The sequence below is a fragment of the Pangasianodon hypophthalmus genome, chromosome 11 (genome assembly GCF_027358585.1).
Source record: "Pangasianodon hypophthalmus isolate fPanHyp1 chromosome 11, fPanHyp1.pri, whole genome shotgun sequence".
In the NCBI taxonomy this organism is placed as follows: Eukaryota; Metazoa; Chordata; class Actinopteri; order Siluriformes; family Pangasiidae; genus Pangasianodon; species Pangasianodon hypophthalmus.
The window spans coordinates 13,210,532-13,231,643 of NC_069720.1; the positions used below are offsets into that span (position 1 = coordinate 13,210,532).

General features: G+C 37.9%; 1 protein-coding gene across 3 annotated transcripts in view; it reads right to left on the minus strand.

Moving 5' to 3' along the window:
• gpc5b (glypican 5b) overlaps window positions 1-21,112 on the minus strand; it is a 72,774-nt gene that overhangs the window by 25,583 nt on the left and 26,079 nt on the right. For all 3 annotated transcript variants that reach the window (XM_053237934.1, XM_026930328.3, XM_034308427.2), the window contains exon 7: window positions 10,697-10,817. In XM_053237934.1, coding sequence (XP_053093909.1) covers window positions 10,697-10,817 — 121 coding nt within the window. The remainder of the gene's footprint in view (window positions 1-10,696; window positions 10,818-21,112) is intronic.

Genomic DNA, 21,112 nt, shown 5'->3' on the forward strand with positions numbered 1-21,112 from the left:
GTAACTGCAGCCAGCTTCCTATAATTGTAAAATCAATCCTTCATATTGTTGAGAAGGAATTTTAACCTGCCTTTGCTTTAATTCAGACATGTTGGTAGGTTTTAAGGAATGAACTGCTCATTTCAGGTCCCTGCTGGGATAATATCATGACACTGGACCATTCCAAAACCCTTTTTTTTTTTTTTGATATTCAAACTTTTGATATTCAAACTGATATTAGATATTCAAACTCTTTTGTGTCCTGGAAGATTTTTGCTTCATATTCCAATTCTATTTCATCTTCAGTTCACAGACAGATGCCTGAACATTATGTAATTATGTTCTGGTACATCTCTTGGGTACATCTTTGGTTTCTGCATTGCTACTCTCCCATGAATGCCATTTTTGGCCAGACTTTTTCTTAATGTGGTGTCTCGATAAGTGACCCTAGCTGAGGCTACAGAGCCCTGCAGTTCTTTGGACAATCTTTTGGGATCTATTATGACCTCCAGCATGAGTTGTCACTTTGCCCTTGGAGAAATGTTGGCAGGCTGGTGACTTCTGGGAAGATTCATCCCTGCCCCCAGTGTTCTCATTTGGACTGTGGTTTAGAGGAATCTGCAAGCTTAAGAAATGTCTTTCTAACTTTTTCCAGACTAATATATTGTAAGGATTTTGCATGATGTGGGTTCTAAATAACTTTTTAAAATACATGTGTTAAGTCTATTAAAGATCTAAAAAAGATTAATTGTGACAAATTTGCAAAGTAAATCACTAAATACGAAACATACTAAAGACCACGTGATGAAGTGGAGTTATTGTTACCATTGTTACAGTTTTCTATAACAGCAGGTCCTGAAGTGTTTTATTCCTCTTATACCACAACATCTTGCCAAGAATTACAATTTTTGTTTATAAAAGAATGACATACATTTATTTAGTTATAGTTACATTTAATGTTATGAAACATCTGTGAAACAAGTTCCTGTTATCACTTATATTATAACAGAGATAAACAGTCATTCCCTCACCAACCTCTCTTTTTTCTGTCTGTTCAAGTTGTCTTGTTAGCAAGAAACCATAAAGTGCAAACTCCTCTGTCCTGAAGTGCTGACACTGGAGACTCCTTCTATAAATGTTAAATAAATGTCTTTTTACAAAAAACTTTACTGTATCAATAATTATACATTTTTATTTGTAAAATAACTGCACTTTTTAAAACCAGTTTTTATTAAACTTAGATTGTTTGAGCATCTGCCATACAGATCCTGTGCATTAGCTCTTACTATAGAAACTATAACATATCAGAACTTTGAATTTATACCCGACACAATTCAGAGCTGCTGTTTTAAATTAATCAATACCTTCTGATAAATCAGATTAGAGAATTCAGCAGTACTGTGGTAAACGTTTTCATAATGACTGTGACTTGTTGTAATGAGTTCTAACTCTTCTTTTAAATACTTAGGATTCACTCATAATGAGATATCTGCCTACAACAAATGCATCAGAGTTGGATTTCTCTTCCACTCAAAAGGATTCACCAGGCTTCTGCACATCTCATTGAATGTGAGGAATGTGGTGGTTTTTTTTTTAATCTGTTCATCCTTTACATTCACATTTCAGTCTGTCTAAGAGCAAGACTTGTGCCTTGTTTGTATTGAAGGAACCAAGGGGCAGTGGGTATGTGTGTGAGCCCCTGACTTTCTGGACACCTTTCACACACTCACAGATCGATATGACAGCATGCTGGACGTGAAAGGTTTTTGTTGAAGAACTCTGTCTCCTTGACAACGGGCCCATTTGGAAAGCCTAACCTCATCAATTGGGCTTTGCCACAACTCTGGCGGTCTGAGGAGATCAGCATGGAGGCTCATTTAGAGAAGGCCAAACAGCAGGGTAGACATATCGCTCACTGTGTCTGAACATGCAGGCCTTACACTTAAACCTCCAATAATACCACACCACTGCTGTGTGTACTTCATCTTGACAAAGCTAATACAACATAACTCAAAGGAGGAAAGCAATACTGTTCTTAGCTTTAGTGTGTGTGAAAGAGAGGGAAATAGAGAGAAAAATTTACCTACAGGAATGGAAGCATTGATTATTATATATAATGCTTTTATAGAAAGCATTATATATAATAATCAATATAATTATCCTTTTGATTCATATTTTGCATGTAAAATTAATAGCATTTTCAGTATTTTTGTATTAAAAACAAGTATAAGTATAAAAATCCTCAGTAACTATTTACATTAAGATTTCTTTAATTAAACTTCAGAATTAATACACTATCAGTAGTGTTAACAAAGTAACAAGTAGGGAATAAAACACGCTATGGCATGCTGTTATATGAAAATTATCAATGACAAGGTGGTGTGATGAAATGGAGTTACTTTTACCACTGTGAAGCTGATTATTTTCCTATAATGGCACATCCTGAAGTGTTTTTTTCCTTGTATACCACAGCAATTTTCCAATGATTACTTTTTTTTATTGTTTATAAAATGATAGGTTATACTTTTTTTTTTTTTATCAATTTATAGTTACAATTATGTTGTTGAATATCCACAAAATTAGCTACTTATATCACATTATAGCAGTTACAACAGCTCTAAACAGTTGTTCCCCGACCAGCCTCTCTTTTTCCTCTCTCTTGAAGTTAATATGACATAAAACATCATGTTTTTGTCATGTGATCAAGAAACTGGAAAGCATAAACTCCTCTGTCCTGAAAACTTTACAGTGGAGGAAAACATACTGAATGTTACAAAGCACTGACACTGAAGACCCCTTCCATAAATGTTAAATCGTCTCCTTACAGAAAAGTGAAGTGAAGTGAAGTGTGGCCAAGTATGGTGACCCATACTAGGAATTTGTGCTCTGCATTTAACCCATCCAAGTGCACACCAGTAGTGATCACACACACACACCGTGAACACACACCCGGAGCAGTGGGCAGCCTTTTTTGCTGCGGCGCCCGGGGAGCAGTTGGGGGTTCGGTGCCTTGCTCAAGGGTCTCACCTCAGTCGTGGTATTGAGGGTGGGAGAGAGCGCAGGTCATTCACTCCCCCCACCTACAATCCCTGCCAGACCCGAGACTCGAACCCACAACCTTCAGGTTCACCTTCGGGTTGCAAGTCCGACTATCTATCCATTAGGCCACGACTTTACCATATCAATAATTATACATTACATTATACATTCTTTTTAAAATAAGAGCACTTTTTAAAATAATTTTTTAATAGACTTACATCATGTGACTGTCTGTTATATGTGTCCCTGTGCATTAGCTTTTACTATAGAAACAATATGTACAAAATAGTTACTGTAGAAAGCACTGACACTGGAGACTCCTTCTTAAATAAAATGTTTTTAATACATTTACTGTTAGTTTTAAATTACGAGGAGTGTCTGACATATATGTTCCTGTTTAAGTTATTACTAAACTAACAATAACGTATTAGAACAAGCACTTTAATATAAACCTGACTTCTGAATTTTACCAATTAAATATTGAAATCATCTGACTTGAGACATTATTGGGTTCATTATTTAAAAATTAATGCCCCAAATAATGTTATTAATGTAAAAAAAATTACATATATATATATATATATATATATATATATATATATATATATATATATATGAACAAAGAGTAACAAGCAGTAGGAGTAATACATGAATAGATTGTTGGCAACATTATTGACATTACTGATTTTTCAAATTATCTGAAATATGTGGTATATATATATATATATATATATATATATATATATATATATATATATATATACAGTCATGTGAAAAAATTAGGACACTCCATGAAAGCCTGTGTTTTTTTAACATAGTCAAACATATGGTCATTTGATCTTCATTTTAACAATATTGGGAGATTCAAGTAATATAATTAAACAAATAAAACCAAAGAAAAGTCTTTTTAAAATGATCATTTATTTTTACTTAAAATGGCTAAAATTACCTACAGGTGTATCACATCAGGTGCAAATTATTAGAACATCGTTACAGAGCATTTTGAAGGAGTCTTGCCTTATTTAAACCTCAGACATTTAGTTTGGTTTGCTCTTAATTGTTGAAGTGAGAGGTATCACCATGGTGAGTTCCAAAGAGCTCTCTAAGGCCTTCAGAAAGAAGACTGTTGATGCTTATGAGTCTGGTAAGGGATATAAAAAGATCTCAAAAGAATTTGTAATCTGCCATTCCACTGTCCGGAAAATCATTTACAAGTGGAGAACATTTAAAACAACTGCCAACATGGCCAGGTCAGGCTGTCCAAGCAAATTAACCCCAAGAACAGACCGCGAGATGCTTAAAGAAGTCTCCAAAAACCCTACAATATCATCATGGGACCTACAGCAAGCTCTTGCTACAGTTGATGTCAAAGTGCATGAATCTACAATCAGAAAGAGACTGCACAACTTTAATTATCATGGGAGGTGTGCAACTTTAATTATCATGGGAGGTGTGCAAGGAGGAAAAATTTGCTGTCTAAGAAAAACATGAGGGCAAGACTGAAGTTTGCCAAAGAACACATAGACAAAGGCCAAGACTTCTGGAATAATGTGCTTTGGACAGATGAGTCTAAAATTGAATTATTTGGACATCATAACAGAGGGCATGTTTGGCGTAAACCAAATACAGCATTTCAGCAAAAGAACCTCATACCAACTGTGAAACATGGATGTGAAACATGAAGGTTGAAGTGTTATGGTTTGGGGATGCTTTGCTGCAGCGGGACCTGGCCAGCTCACCGTCATAAAATTGACGATAAAGTGGAACTGGACCTTACAACATGAAAATGACCCAAAACATACCAGTAAATCCACCAAGGACTGGCTGAAAAGTAAAAAATGGAGAGTTCTAGAATGGCCAAGTCAAAGCCCAGATCAAAATCCTATTGAGATCCTGTGGGGTGATTTGAAACGGACTGGGCATGCAAGAAACCCCTCAAACATCACACGGCTGAAAGAATTTTGCATTGAGGAGCGGGGGAAACTTTCTTACAGTCGATGTCAGAAACTGGTAGATGGCTACAAGAAATGTCTCATTGAGGTTATTTCAGCCAAAGGGGGAAACACTAGCTATTAGGGCATAGGGTGTCCTAACTTTTTCCTAAGTTGAAATACTCATTTTTGTTGATTTCTTTTGTTTAATAAGTGAAAACAAAGTGATTTTTTGTTGTTTACATGCAATTACATCACTTTCATCTACAGGTACAAATTAAAACAATTGTCATGTTGACATTTCTTAATAAAGAACTGAATATTTAATGGATGTCCTAATTTTTTCACATGACTATATATATATATATATATATACATATATACTAGAGAGAAGCTTGTGTATTCATAGAAAAGTAAGTGCCTCAGTGCTGAGACTCTAACAGATGAAATGTGTGGGAGATTTGTGTGGAATGGCCTTGGGAATGACTGTCAAATTATTCTGCATTCTTCCCACAGCAGCGATGGCCAGCATACATTCACATGCACACAGCAATGGCTGTGCAAGAGATCACCAGTTACAAATAAGGAGAGAATGTGTGTGAACCCACAACTCCAGTCAAGATCAACAGGACACAGTGTGAATAAGTCACAAGAATAAATAATCTCCCCTACCAAAAGCTTTTGATAAATCTATAAAAGAGGAGCCATAGGTCTCTTAATTTGCCTTTTTGGTAGGAGGCCTCATAAATAACCTGATTCTGTGCAAAAATTGCAGTTACATCATATTCTCCACTCATTGCAGCAAGAGAAAAATAATGGTCTTTTGGTGTAGACTCGTCTTTGCAGGGCATAAATTTCCTGTGCAGTCCAAAAACGATTTGCCCTTGGGAATGAGCAGTAAAATGTTTGTTTCTCAACAGACTTTAGCACATATTGGTGCAATGTGTGAATCGCCCCTTTGCATAATTCACTCTCAGACACGTGAGGAACGTGATTCAGGAGTCAGGATGAGAGTACATGGATATGTGCTTCATGTGACCAGATCGCTGTGTGTACAAGACAGTCAGCACAATGAGCAATACTGTTCCATAGACTAAAAAGTAAAAAAACTTCAAAGCTCAACAAAGATTAAAGGCCCAACAAAACCACAGAAGATAAAACATGGTTTGTTCATGACAAAGCCATAATTATAACTAATGAAGTCCTATTTAGTGACTCAGTATGATTCCTAAGAAAAGGGAACGTTGTATTAAGTGTGTATCTTGTTCATCTTCACACATTTTCCAAAGCCAAACTTTTCAGGTGTCCCTAAAAGCATCACATAGGGCTGATCAATTTCCTTCAGAATTCTTAAGCCCTCAGGCTATAACATACATATGAAACTGTTATACTGAGATGCCAGTTTATTAAATACACTTATCTCCTGGCAACATGGAGCATACGTGTATCTAATAAAATGGCAACTCAGTGTATATCCAAGAAAGAGTTGGTTCTAGAGGGCTTGGAACCAAAGGGGCGTAAGTTTAAGATTCTCGACTCTTATTGGTCAGAAGGTGTTAATTTATTTTCTATAACAGCAGCTCAACATTGCAGCTACAAATCACAGGTTTATATCAAGTGACGGTTTCTGACAAGATGCTTATTTAATATTCTTGGAAGAAATCTCCAGTGTCACCGCTTTGTAATATTCAGAAGTAAAAGTAACTTTTTTCCAACACAAGAGGACTTTGAGCTTTGTGGTTTCTCTCTGAGACACAAAAAGAGAGAGGCTGGCGAGGGAACGACAGTTTATATGGGAATAACTGGGGTATAAGCAGAATAAAACACATCAGGACATGCTGTTATTGGGAAAAAAAATCAGCTTTAGCGTGGGAACAGTAACTCTGCTTTATCACACCACCCCATTACTGATAATTTTCCTATAATAGCACATTCACAAGTTCTTAATGACATACCTAGTGACAGAAGGACACAGTAGGTATATTCACACGGTTTTGGATAAACTATAAAAACTAACAAAGTTGGGTAAAAAAAAATTTAGGTCCAAGTATATTTTGGCTTTCCTTTGATGTTTCTGGCTCAAACCATATAAAATAGGAGAAAAAATAATCACATACCATCGGTGTTAACTGTTTAAGAGACAAGAGCAGAAAAAAGTAGCTATTACAACAGCATTTGTCCCACAACCAGTCAAAAAAATGTTTGAAAAAATTAACCAGCACTTGATCCAAAAAATTAACAATTCTCACCTAGAAACACAAAAGAACCAGTGTCATGGCCTAATGGATAGAGTCGGACTTGTAACCCGAAGGTGAACCTGAAGGTTGTGGGTTCTAGACTCGGGTCCGGCAGGGATTGTAGGTGGGGGGAGTGAATGACCAGCGCTCTCTCCCAACCTCAATACCACAACTGAGGTGAGACCCTTGAGCAAGGCACCGAACCTCCAACTGCTCCCCGGGCGCCGCAGCAAAAAAAAAAAAAAGGCTGCCCACTGCTCCGGGTGCGTGTGCGTGCGCGCGCACTTGGATGGGTTAAATGCAGAGCACAAATTCTGAGTATGGGTCACCATACTTGGCAACAAGTCACTTCACTTCACTTCACTTCATAGACTGGACACAAAATCTTCCTGTTTATATCCAAGTAATGTCTCTAGATGATAAGCTGCAAAAAGAACACCTCAAACAGATAGATAGGGGGATAACATGGAAGCAGAGGAAGATCTTGTGGGACCTTTAGGTCCAAACTGATGAATCAGTAATAACAGATAAGAAGCAGAAAACAGCAGTGGTGATAAAGTGGAGAGTCAGAGTGACCACAAAATATAAGGCAGGGAATACAACTGGCTGGAGAAATACGAAGGACTGAAAGAGGAATTGGAAGGTTAAAACTAAGGTTGTCCCACTGGTTATAGGAGCACTTGATGTGATGACCCTGAAAAAGCTAGAAGGAAAAAAAAAGCTGGAAAAGTGGCTACAACAGTTTCATCAATGACATCTCAGTCCAGAAGTGCATAATCACAAAAGTGGCAGAAATACTGCACTGTACCCTCAAAAATCCTGGAAATGAGCTGGATGAAAAAAGCTGTTCATTAAAGGTTCATTAAAAAGAAGAACTCATGTCAGATTGAGTTGGAAAAATAGGGGAAATACATGTAAGAGAAAGGAAATGGATGGGTAAGTTGAACTGTAAAATAGAAAAGGTAATTATGGGCATGACAACAAATCTACATAGGGAAATATCCGTTAGGGATACTCAGGGAAAAATATTGTACATTTATCAAGTTTGTATGTTAACAACAAGTGAAAGTTAAAGCCTCCCACTCACACAACATTTTTGTTGTGTCCTGCATAATCTCTGCTGCGATGCACACCTCTAATCTCAACCAGATGCCCCGAAAACCTTTCTGGCCAGCTTTCTAAAACAAACCAAAAATTAGTAGTGTGGATTTGGATGCATGCATATCATACATGTAAAATGTGAAATGTGAAAATAAGTTATTCATGTGAAAAAAATCACATGGGAACAAAACTAAATACCTACGTGTGATGAAATAAGTGTTATGTGTAAAACATAACATGTGAAGTGTTTAAAACCCAAATATGTAAATTTCATGTGTGATTTTATTTCACATTTGAAGTTCATCTGATTTTTCTGTAAGGGTATATATAAGTGACTCAGTGGCTCTGTTTAGTGTTCAGATAAGATACTAAAATAAGATAAGTTATTAATCCTTCATAGGAAAATTAAACCATGACAATGGCATTATTTTAAAATGATGAGTGTGCATATTGAAAGATAGCAGCCTGATATGTACATAAATGATGAATACAGAATACAAAATAGCTACATGATCAGAAAATTTATATAGCTATACTAGTTATACAATTATAATGTGAATAAGATTAGTCAAGCAAATATTGTGAGACAGAACACTAAACAGGCAGATCTTCACCGGCTGACTGACAAGTTATAACATGTAAACTTGGTGACTGGAATTCAAAACCAGGAAGACAGTTGTCTCAAACCAGGTCTTTCCAGTATTCTGTGAACATAAACAGAGTTTATGTAATGTACATGTACATGCATCATGACCCCTCACCCATATCCTCTGGACTTCCCCGGCCTCTTGCCCATTGGTGATAGAAATTCCTCAGACACACACTGGAGCACTTGACCAGGGAGGGGCAATGCTAGGTCATAATGCACAACCAGAGCGTCTGGTTTTAATGGAGCAATGGAAGACATTACAGAATAGGGCCTCAGAGAGCCAAGTGGAACAGCCCGGGTCACCTCCCAAACACAGCTGCTGGAGCATGAGCCTCCTACTATCGATGAGCCAAGATCTCTTTAGAGCAATCCAGTGGGACATACAGGGAGACGGATCAGAGTACAAAGTCTGGGTCAGCGAGAGAGGGGCGTACAGTGGGTTTACAGTATAATCCAGTGGGATAGTTTTGTTAAAACAGGGGCTGTGCTGGATTTAGTGGATAATAAGGAAACAATTACATGTTATCACAGAAATGTCCATGTGGACACAATGTTTCACAGCAAGATTTAAGAGGGTTTCTTTGAAAAAAAAAAAATAATAATAAAATCTTTATAAATCTTTGAAGAGTTTTTAGCTTATTTTCTGCCGAAGCAGAAAGTATGCTGTACTGAAACATAAAGTGTCTTGTGTCTGGATTGTATCCTGATCAGATTTTAACCACATGCATTTTCAACAAACAAATGTTTGTCTGTTTATTCAGATTGCTGTAGCACACCTTAATATGGAATTCTTATCCTTACATTTAACCACCAACTCCGTTGTTCAACCTCCAGAGCACACTTCACATGTAATCCCATAGGAAAAGTGGCAAGATTTAAAATTGCTGTCAAAGAGTGATGCCCAGTCATTTTTTTAATGTCCCGATCAATCAGGTTGCAAGTTGGGGGACAAGCAAGAAAAACAAACATGTAGGTCAAATTGTCAGTGAGAAATGATTCCTAATAATGAGTGAATATAAGATTTATATGTTGAATCAAAAATATTTCTTATTTTCCCAATATTTGTAATCCCTTACATTGAGTCATTGTGATCAATCCACCTGATGCACCTTATTTTTTTTCTTCTACTGTGTAATAAATTCCAATAGACATAGATTTTGCAATACATGCTAAAAGAACCCTGTACATTTATTGTACATATTTGTTGTATTTTCAAATTTGCACTCTCTTTTCAATTTTCTCATTTCATATGTCAATATTCCAAATTTGCAACTAAAAATAACTTATTGTGATGTGACATACCAAAGTTACACCAATCTTTATTTCATCTACATTACTGATAATAATACATCCAATCTAGAGAGCAAGCTAGGCTAAGTACTTAGCCGATACTAGCAAGACTGTTAACAGCATTGTTATGGTTAGGGTTGTTAGGGTTTTTCTTATCAGGACAAAATCATATGTGTATATTTTTTCATGTAATGTATTGGGAGAGGATTTGAATGCCAAATGTGACTTGAAGAGACAGACGTATTTTCCTCATAAAACATCTGGCGAAAATGCATCTCAGATTTCCTGAAGTGTTACACAAATGGATTTGCATATTTAGTGCTTGGCATAAAATCTTCAATAGTCCTGTATTTTACGTCATGAGTTTAATGAACATGTGGCTTTGTTTTAGGCCGTGGTGCTTTTAGGAGCAATGGAATGCTCATAACCACCATCTGACAAAGAAATATGTGTACAAAATGAGTTTTCACCTGATTAAATCTCTCCAGTGTCTCTTTGGCCTCGACTAAAACCGGGTCCACACCTCTGACCTTAATCTCAGGGTTTTGTCTTTGGGCCTGGAAGCCGTTCCCCACCACAGAATGTGTGTAACTGTAGAAGAGAAAGAATGGAGAAAGGGTGATTATGGGATAATTTTCACTAATATCACACTCTTTATTCCAGAAATCTGCAATAAAGATACTGTAGTATTATAATATAACCTAATTAACACGTGACTTATCATTATGTACATAATTCAGTATTTTTCTCTCGTCTGAATTTATTTAGACAAAAAAAGCTAAAAAAAAAAACTTTGTTATGTAACAGAGAAACTGCAAAGCATAAACCCCACTGTCCTGAAAATGTTACCATGTCTGAAGACATAAAGTTACAGCTATAGCTTTACCAGAGCTCTGACACTGGAGACTCCTTCCAAAAATTCTAAATATACATCAAACAAAAAAATTCACCATACCAATGATTACACATGTTTATAACATTCTATAAGTTATTACTACAGAAATGATAACATATTAGAACAAGCTTGTTAATATAAACCTCGCAATCAGAACTACTGTCGGAGCTGCTGTTATAGAAAATAAATCAACACATTCTGATCAATCAGAATGGATAATTGAACAGTGCTGTGGTATAAATCACTATATTGATGCTTTAGTAACTTTATATTGCATAGAATAATTGATCAAAGAGAAAAATACAGAATATGACAATAAAAGGCAATTTAGCGTGATATCATCCTCTTCATTCTGTTTTTTCAGTGGTAAACAAACTAGCTGTTTAAACTCCAGCCCATCTGATTTCTTGAGTGGAAATCAATGCAGTTCAGTCTGCAATTTCAGTGACATCAATGATTAATGATGACATTAATGGCTCGCTCACCATGACGCCTGAAGGCACCACAGAGCTGCAAATTTAACTATTGACCTTGTGGCCTGTTCTCGGAGATTGAGTGAGGGAAGGCAAGTGGAATATGTTTGACATGGGTAATAAGACTCATATGAGCTGCTGGACTAAAACGTTATTCAGTAATGTGAAAAGAGAAGAGCAGCAACTCATTAGGCAAGGCCCGGCGGCATAGCTCTCTAATAACCACGCTGAATTGACTCAGGCCTGTGAATTAAGGGATGACATGTGGACACAACTCCGGAGTTCCAAATACTTCTCTCATTACTCTCGATAACTTCCCTAGACAGGATTCGGTTAAGATTCAGTCATCTTCTCATAAGTCTTATTAGCCGTGCCAGGCAACATAATAACACAGTGATATCATAGTGGAATGGGCTCGTCAAAAACAATGATGCAACTGCATTCAGATGGGAAGGAGGGCAGCTTACTGTGCAGCTGTGGAGCTGAATGCCGGCAAAACAAATAAGGTCATTGATGATTTAAGGAGGTGTAAATGGAATGACACACCAAGAATATTGACTAATTCAGGTTCGCTGGCGTTGCAGAGGTCTGAGATACAACCTGGTCATAGATTTCCCAAAGTGTCATAGTCATCTCTTTGATGGCTTAAAGTCAGGCTACTTTGTAAAACCACACCTGGTACTTAAGACCTTACTGCAACACTTCACATTTAATTATGTCTGAGAAAGTGGAGTACTATTTCAGAATTGTAGAGCAGAGTTAAAGCTCAGGACAGGAAAGAGAGCCTCTAAAACCATTCCCTATTTTCTTGTATTTTCTTGTATATTTTCCTACATCTTAAACTTATTCTGCTCCATATTATAGCATAGATCATGGGTCATCAACTGGCACATAGTGGTCTGGAGGTAGCATTCTGAAGATTAAACCAAGCACTCAAAAAATTACTGTAGCAGATTGGATCAGCATAAAAAATGGCTGCAGTTCAGCAATTCAGGTTTTTCTGCAATATCAGAATGATCGCGACTTCTGTAGCAGATCCTCTGTTGCAGCCAATCACATGCATTTATGTAAATTATTTAGCTGAAAGCAGCTCATTGAAAAAAGAAGACTCAGATTTTTTTAATTTTATTTACGCTGTCTGGTCTCACTGGTGATTAGTGAAGTGTGGCTTTTAAAAAGAAAAAGGCAAAACGATGGCAAAAACAGACTGTTTAAAGATGATTGCACAGAGAAGTATGCATTTATTCTCTGCTTCAAGTTCAAATCAGATGTCTCAAGGTAATATCTGATGTTTTTTTTTTACATTTTATAAGTTTACTTAGTATTGGCAGAAAAAAGGAAAAAATTAAAACAATCAAATACCTATATATTTGTATTTAACAACTTATATATAAGTCCACTCTCAGATACTAATAGAACTCTAAATAGGTTCTTTATTAAAGGCTAGTTTAGTGAGGAATTTACTATAACACTGTAAGTTACTATAAGCCAGGATTCATCTTACAGTTCATATTAGAGTTGCCAGGAAGGATATAGTAACTCATTTAATCACTCTTTACAACCGTGGTGGGCAGAAAAGCATCTCAGTTTGCACAGAACATCAGCCTTGAGCTGGATGGGCTACAACAGCAGAAAACCACATTAGGTTCCACTCTTGTCAGCCAAGAACAAGAATCTGAGGCTATCATGGGCACAGACTAACCCAAACTGTACAGCTGAAGATAAGAAAAAAAAAAACACCTGGTCTTTTTCTAGTCTTCAACTGTCCAGTTTCAGTGAGTCTGTGTCCATGAAAGCCTCAGATTTCTGTTCTTGGCTGAGTGGAACCTAATGTGGTCTATTGTTGTTGTAGCCCATCCACCTCAAGGTTTGATGTAGACTTCCTGTCAGCTCAAACCAGTCTGGTCATTCTCCTCTGATCTCTCTCATCAACAAGGCGTTTCAGCCTGCACATCCTCCTTTCACAGGATGTTTTTTGTTTAGCACACCATTCTGTGTAAACACAATTCTATGTAAATTTTGTGTGTCAAATTCCCAGGAGATCACCAGTTTCTGAAATACTCAAACCACCCCATCTGGCACCAACAACTATGCCATGGTTAATGTCACAGAGATCACATTTTTTTCCCCATTCTGATGTTTGATATGAATATTAACTGAAGCGCTTGACCTATATCTGCATGATTTTATGCATTGTGCTACTGCCAAATGATTGACTGATTGGATAACTGCATGAATGAGCAGGTGTACAGGTGTTCCTGTTAAAGTGACTGGTGAGAGTATGTCTTACTTCGAGTTGTAAATTCTTCAGGAGAATTTAACTTGAACCCATTTCATGAAAATAAACCAAAAACAGTGTTCAAAAACATTTGTTTCTCAGTTTCTATGCAGTATATTACCTAACTACTAGAAAATACCTACATTGGCCATTTCAACAAGCACATCTACCATATAGGTCACTGTGTAGGTGTATAATTACTGACTGTACAGACCACTATATGACCACTGCTTATGAGATATTATGATGACCAGGCATTATGTGATGGACCTTTCTCAGCACAGCAGTTCTATGTTTTTAAACACCTCTGTGTCACTGTTGGGTTGAGAAACAGTCCACCAACCAGAAATTTCTAGCCCACAGCGGTCTTATGGTCCAAAACTTACCACTGATTAAGGGTTAGAGGATGACTAACAAATCATGCATGGAAAAACATGAGCTACATTCTATATCAGTACACTCTCAAGGGTTATTCAAGGTCTTCTTTCTCTTGAAAGCCCATGGAAAATGTTAAACTACAGTAATGTAGGGACAGAATTAGAAATCAATATAATGTCAAATTTATAATATTTCACTTTCTGTTTAATAACATTTAGAGATCAAAAAGTAAACCGTAATGGGTGGTGTAAGGGGTTGCAACCGCAATACTTCATCAGCAGAGACATTGTCAAGAGAGAATAAAGACTACGGTTAGATAAAGTCGCTCCTCCCAGGGGTCCTCACTTATTTTCCATTGTCTGTATTGAGGCACATAATTAGCTTGTTATACTTTGGAGTTAAATTACATTAGCTGCCACTTTTTAGCTTAGTTAATTGGACTACTGGGAAGTATAACATGGAACTGGGCAGCATAATGGAGGAGTTTGCCCACTGACAAAGAAATGATCAGTCTATAATTTTAGTGGTAGGTTTATTTGAACAGTGAGAGACAGAATAACAACAAAAAATCCAGAAAAACACATTTCAAAAAAGTTATAAATTGATTTGCATTTTAATGAGTTAAATAAGTATTTGACCCCTTCACAAAACATGACTTAGTACTCAGTGGCAAAACCCTTGTTGGCAATCACAGAGGTCACACGTTTCCTGTAGATGGCCACCAGGTTTGCACACATCTCAGGAGGGATTTTGTCCCACTCCTCTTTGCAGATCCTCTCCAAGTCATTAAGGTTTCGAGGCTGATGTTTGGCAACTCGAACCTTCAGCTCCCTCCACAGATTTTCTATGGGATTAAGGTCTGGAGACTGTCTAGGCCACTCCAGGACCTTAATGTGCTTCTTCTTGAGCCACTCCTTTGTTGCCTTGGCCATGTGTTTTGGGTAATTGTCATGCTGGAATACCCATCCATGACCCATTTTCAATGCCCTAGCTGAGGGAAGGAGGTTCTCACCCAAGATTTGACGGTACATGGCCCCATCCATCGTTCTTTTGATGCGGTGCAGTTGTCCTGTCCCCTTAGCAGAAAAACACCCCCAAAGCATAATATTTCCACCTCCATGTTTGACGGTGGGGATGGTGTTCTTGGGGTCATAGGCAGCATTCCTCCTCCTTCAAACACGGCGAGTTGAGTTGATGCCAAAGAGCTCGATTTTGGTCTCATCTGACCACAACACTTTCACCCAGTTCTCCGCTGAATCATTCAGATGTTCAGTGGCAAACTTCAGACGGGCCTGTACATGTGCTTTCTTGAGCAGGGGGACCTTGCAGGCGCTGCAGGATTTCAGTCCTTCATGGCGTAGTGTGTTACCAATTGTTTTCTTGGTGACTATGGTCCCAGATGCCTTGAGATCATTGACAAGATCCTCCCGTGTAGTTCTGGGCTGATTCCTCACCATTCTCACTGAAACTCCCATGAGGTGAGATCTTGCATGGAGCCCCAGATCGAGGGAGACTGACAGTTATTTTGTGTTTCTTCCATTTGCGAATAATCGCACCAACTGTTGTCACCTTCTCACCAAGCTGCTTGGCGATGGTCTTGTAGCCCATTCCAGCCTTTTGTAGGCCTACAATCTTGTCCCTGACAGCCTTGGACAGCTCTTTGGTCTTGGCCATGGTGGAGAGTTTGGAATCTGATTGATTGATTGTTTCTGTGGACAGGTGTCTTTCATACAGGTAACAAGCTGAGATTAGGAGCACTCCCTTTAAGAGAGTGCTCCTAATCTCAGCTCGTTACGTGTATAAAAGACACCTGGGAGTCAGAAATCTTGCTGATTGATAAGGGATCAAATACTTATTTCACTCATTAAAATATAAATCAATTTATAATTTTTTTTGAAAGCTTTTTTCTGGATTTTTTTTTGTTGTTGTTATTCTGTCTCTCACTGTTAAAATAAACCTACCATTAAAATTATAGACTGATCGTTTCTTTGTCACTGGGCAAATGTACAAAATGTGCAAAATGTACCGAAAGTAACTACACCTCTCTCACTCAGAGATTTGACAAACAGCAATGATGTAAAGCCAAGAAGGAAGGAAGAAGGATATTACTAAAAATGTAGAACCAGAATTGGGAGACACACATTTAAACAGACACATAATAATAAAGAGTGGACCTGGCGGTTCCTTCAGTTCATTTAAAATTACTCAGATAATACAGATGTTCCAAGTAATATGAATGACAATTGAGTGACTTCAGCCACAGCTTCTGTCAGCCTCCATCTTCATGCTTGGCTCATTATGAATGCACCAACACTCTCTTCCCTCATTACACATGCACCAACACCTGTTTCCAATTAATTATCCCATGGCAAGCTGTGCATAAATAACACACTCCATTCTTGCATACTAAAACCCGCACTCATGTTTGTCCCCACCACCTATAGTTCTCAGAAACCTCCTTCCTCGCACCCTGGTGAGTGTTTAGGATGTTACCTGTGCTGTGTGCACCTTTAGCCAGCTCCTACAGGACCACAGCACTATAGTTCCATGTCTGATTTTACAACCTTTAGTGGATTGCATTGTATGTACTAAAGCAGGTGAAACACTAAACTATGCTGTGTTGTGACCATCAAACAGGGTTATTCTCTTTAAATGGCTCCTCAGCGGTTCTTTGGGTAGTTAAGGATTTTCTCTTCCTAAAAAAAAAAAAGTTTTACTTGATACCCTCTCTGATAGGGAAACCCTCTATTTGACATAAAGTGGAGTTACTGTTACCACTCCAAAGATTATTATTTTCTTATAAAATCATGTCTGGAAGTGTTTTATTCCTCTTATACCACAGCATTTTGTAAACAATTACAATATTTTATTTATTAATTAATATCATGTCATTCATTTTATCTATTTATAGTTACATTTAATGTTGAAACATCCATGAAATAAGTGTTGGAACATCCATGAAACTATAAACAGTCATTGGCTGAACAGTGTCTCTTTTTTATTATTTCTCTTGAAGATAAAAAAAAAAAAAAAAAAAGCTTGTCATGTGAACGAGAAACCCGGAAACTCTTCTGTCCCGAAGACTTTACTGTGTCGGAAAACTCACAGAAAGTTACAGCTTCACCTGTGACTGTTACAAAGCACTGACACTGGAGACTCCTTTCAAAAATGCTAAATTAACATCTCCTTACAGAAAATGTCATCGTATCAACAATTACACATGGTTTTAATTAATATATATGGGGAGTGTCCACCATACAAGTCCCAGTCAATTAGTTGTTACTACAGAAATGATAACATATTAAAAAGAACACATTAATAGAAAACCGGTAACTACTTGGAAAGGATCTATCTATTAATAAAGCACACAAGAATAAAGTTCATTCATAGACACCTTTCACAGTTTGGTGTGAAGGAAGTATGCCTTGGATTAAATTTTCTCAATTACAATTTTTCCCCACAAAAGAGCACCTTCAAACATGCAGTACTCCAAATGACTGCTGAGCATATCAGTTTTGTTTTTTGCTTTTACTTGGTATATTTTTATATTTTCTGGGATCCATTGGTGACAGACAGAGGGTTACCAAAGTACACTATATTACCAAAAGTATTCGGTCATCCATCCAAACGATCAGAATCAGGTGTCCTAATCACTAGGCCTGGCCACAGGTGTATAAAATCAAGCACTTAGGCATGCAGACTGTTTTTACAAACATTTGTGAAAGAATGGGCCGCTCTCAGGAGCTCAGTGAATTCCAGCGTGGAACTGTCATAGGATGCCACCTGTGCAACAAATCCAGTCGTGAAATTTCCTCGCTCCTAAATATTCCACAGTCAACTGTCAGCTTTATCATAACAAAATGGAAGAGTTTGGGAACAACAGCAACTCAGCCACGAAGTGGTAGGCCACGTAAACTGACGGAGAGGGGTCAGCGGATGCTGAAGCGCATAGTGCAAAGAGGTCGTTGACTTTCTTCACAGTCAATTGCTACAGAGCTCCAAACTTCATGTGACCTTCAGATTAGCCCAAATACAGTACGCAGAGAGCTTCATGGAACGGGTTTCCATGGCCGAGCAGCTGCATCCAAGCCACACATCACCAAGTGCAATGCAAAGCGTCGGATGCAGTGGTGTAAAGCACGCCGCCACTGAACTCTAGAGCAGTGGAGACGCGTTCTCTGGAGTGACGAATCACGCTTTTCCATCTGGCAATCTGATGGACGAGTCTGGGTTTGGAGGTTGCCAGGAGAACGATACATTTCGGACTGCATTGTGCCGAGTGTGAAATTTGGTGGAGGAGGAATTATGGTGTGGGGTTGTTTTTCAGGAGTTGGGCTTGGCCCCTTAGTTCCAGTGAAAGGAACTTTGAATGCTTCAGGATACCAAAACATTTTGGACAATTCCATGCTCCCAACCTTGTGGGAACAGTTTGGAGCGGGCCCCTTCCTCTTCCAATGTGACTGTGCACCAGTGCACAAAGCAAGGTCCATAAAGACATGTCTGGTGTGGATGAACTTGACTGGCCTGCACAGAGTCCTGACCTGAACCCGATAGAACACCTTTGAGATGAATTAGAGCGGAGACTGAGAGCCAGGCCTTCTCGACCAACATCAGTGTGTGACCTCATCAATGCGCTTTTGGAAGAATGGTCAAAAATTCCTATAAACACACTCCTCAACCTTGTGGACAGCCTTCCCAGAAGAGTTGAAGCTGTAATAGCTGCAAAAGGTGGACCGACATCATATTGAACCCTATGGGTTAGGAATGGGATGGCACTTAAGTTCATATGTGAGTCAAGGCAGGTGATCGAATACTTTTGGTAATATAGTGGAGATTACTGTTAGAATTCCAGCATGGAAATAAGGGAGCTTAAAGTTTGGTTTCAAACCGTTAATCAGTCTTTTTAAACACATTTCTTATGACTTTGAGTGAATTGTGTAGAGTCAAAATTCTCTCAGAGATGCACCTTGATAACATCTGCTGTAGTTACAGGAAAGGTCAGAAATGTGACATATCATTTTCCCTTTGGTCAACCCAACCTTTGCAAGAACATTTTAATCTTTTTTTTCATTATCACCTTCTCAAACACAAATATGTGAGTGATGGTAACTAAGCAGACATTTTATTAAAAATTAGTAAGTATCCAATGTGCAAATGAAATGTGTTTATTAATATCCTTTTTTTTTTTTTTTGCTATGTTTTGGGGTGTTGTTTGTTTGGTTGCTGCACAGAAAGCCGTGCACAGCAGGGTCTGTCATCCACGGGGCAATGTGAAAAGGTCAGACAGGTTAAGGGTTTCATTAAGCATGCAGAGTGGATGTTAAATACTCCTGCTGGTGAATAATAAACAAAGGTCAACGATGGATTTAATTGTCAACTCTGTTTGCTGTTGGATTATTTTAATCCTTTAGAGATGCTGCAAGTCCACATTCTGTAAAACAATAAAAATATTTGATATTTGCCAGTGTGCTATCTATTTCAAATAATTGATGAATGAATAATGACTTCACTAATAGTATTTTTTTGTAGTTTGAATTAGCTAAAATGTACAGATATATCAAAGGCTGAACATGGAGACAGCACGTAGGAGGCTATAATGAATAAATAAAATAATAATCAACACATTCACCAGCTCTATTTAGTGCCACCAATCTGAATGAATAGCATTATATCACTAATGATAAGTAATTATGCTATCTCTATTTCACACACTACACTGTCTTTAGGATACAGGTTATACCTGTTTAGTCGTGTATCCTAAAGCATTTACAATTAAACATTATGATATAACATTAAGACCAGGTTTAAAGACATATCAGGAAGGAGAGGGTTCCTAAAACACAAACCAGCTTTTCATTTATTCTAATTGTGTCACTTCAAAGAATAAAATGGATTGCTGATAAATGATATTCGGTGTTGCTCATGTAATGAGTCCAACTGATTTATGACCTAATAAAACAGCACGCCATGCATGATCCATCATTTAACATGTGGTTCCAAAGTGGGAAGACAGGGATTTCTCTTTACAGCTAAAAAAAAAGCTAGGACTTTTACTCACACTTTGCTTCCCTGAAGTTACCAATGTCCATAGTGATGAGAGCAAACATTCTCAATCTGACAAATGACTATATATATATATATATATATATATATATTCATTTACTCATACATATATATATATATATATATATATATATATAAGTAAATGAATATATATCTACAGATGGGAATTGGCTGTAGATATACACCGATCAGCCATAACATTAAAACCACTGACAGGTGAAGTGAATAACATGGATTATCTCATTACAATGGCACCTGTCAAGGAGTGGGATAAATTATGCAGCATGTGAACAGTCAGAAAAATGGGCAAGCATAAGGATCAGAGTGACTTTGACATGGGCCAAATTGTGATGGCTAGAAGACCGGGTCATAGCATCTCCAAAATGGCAGGTCTTGTGGGGTGCTCCCAGTATGCAGTTGTTAGTCCCTAACAAAAGTGGTCCAAGGAAGGACAACCAGTGAACTGGCAACAGGGTTATGGGCGCCCAAGGCTCACTGAAGCGTGTGGGGAGTGAAGGCTAGCCCGTCTGGTCCAATCCCACAGAATCATCATTAGAACTGGACCATGGAGCAATAGAAGAAGGTCACATTTTCTTTTGCATCATGTGGATGCCCAGGTGCATGTGCATCATTTACCTGAGGAAGATAGTTCACCAGGATGCACTATGGGAAGAAGGCAAGCAGGCAGAGGCAGTGTGATGCTCTGGGCAGTGTTCTGCTGGTAAACCTTGGTTCCTGGCGTTCATGTGAATGCTATTTTGACACATAACACCTACCTAAACATTGTTGCAGACCAAAC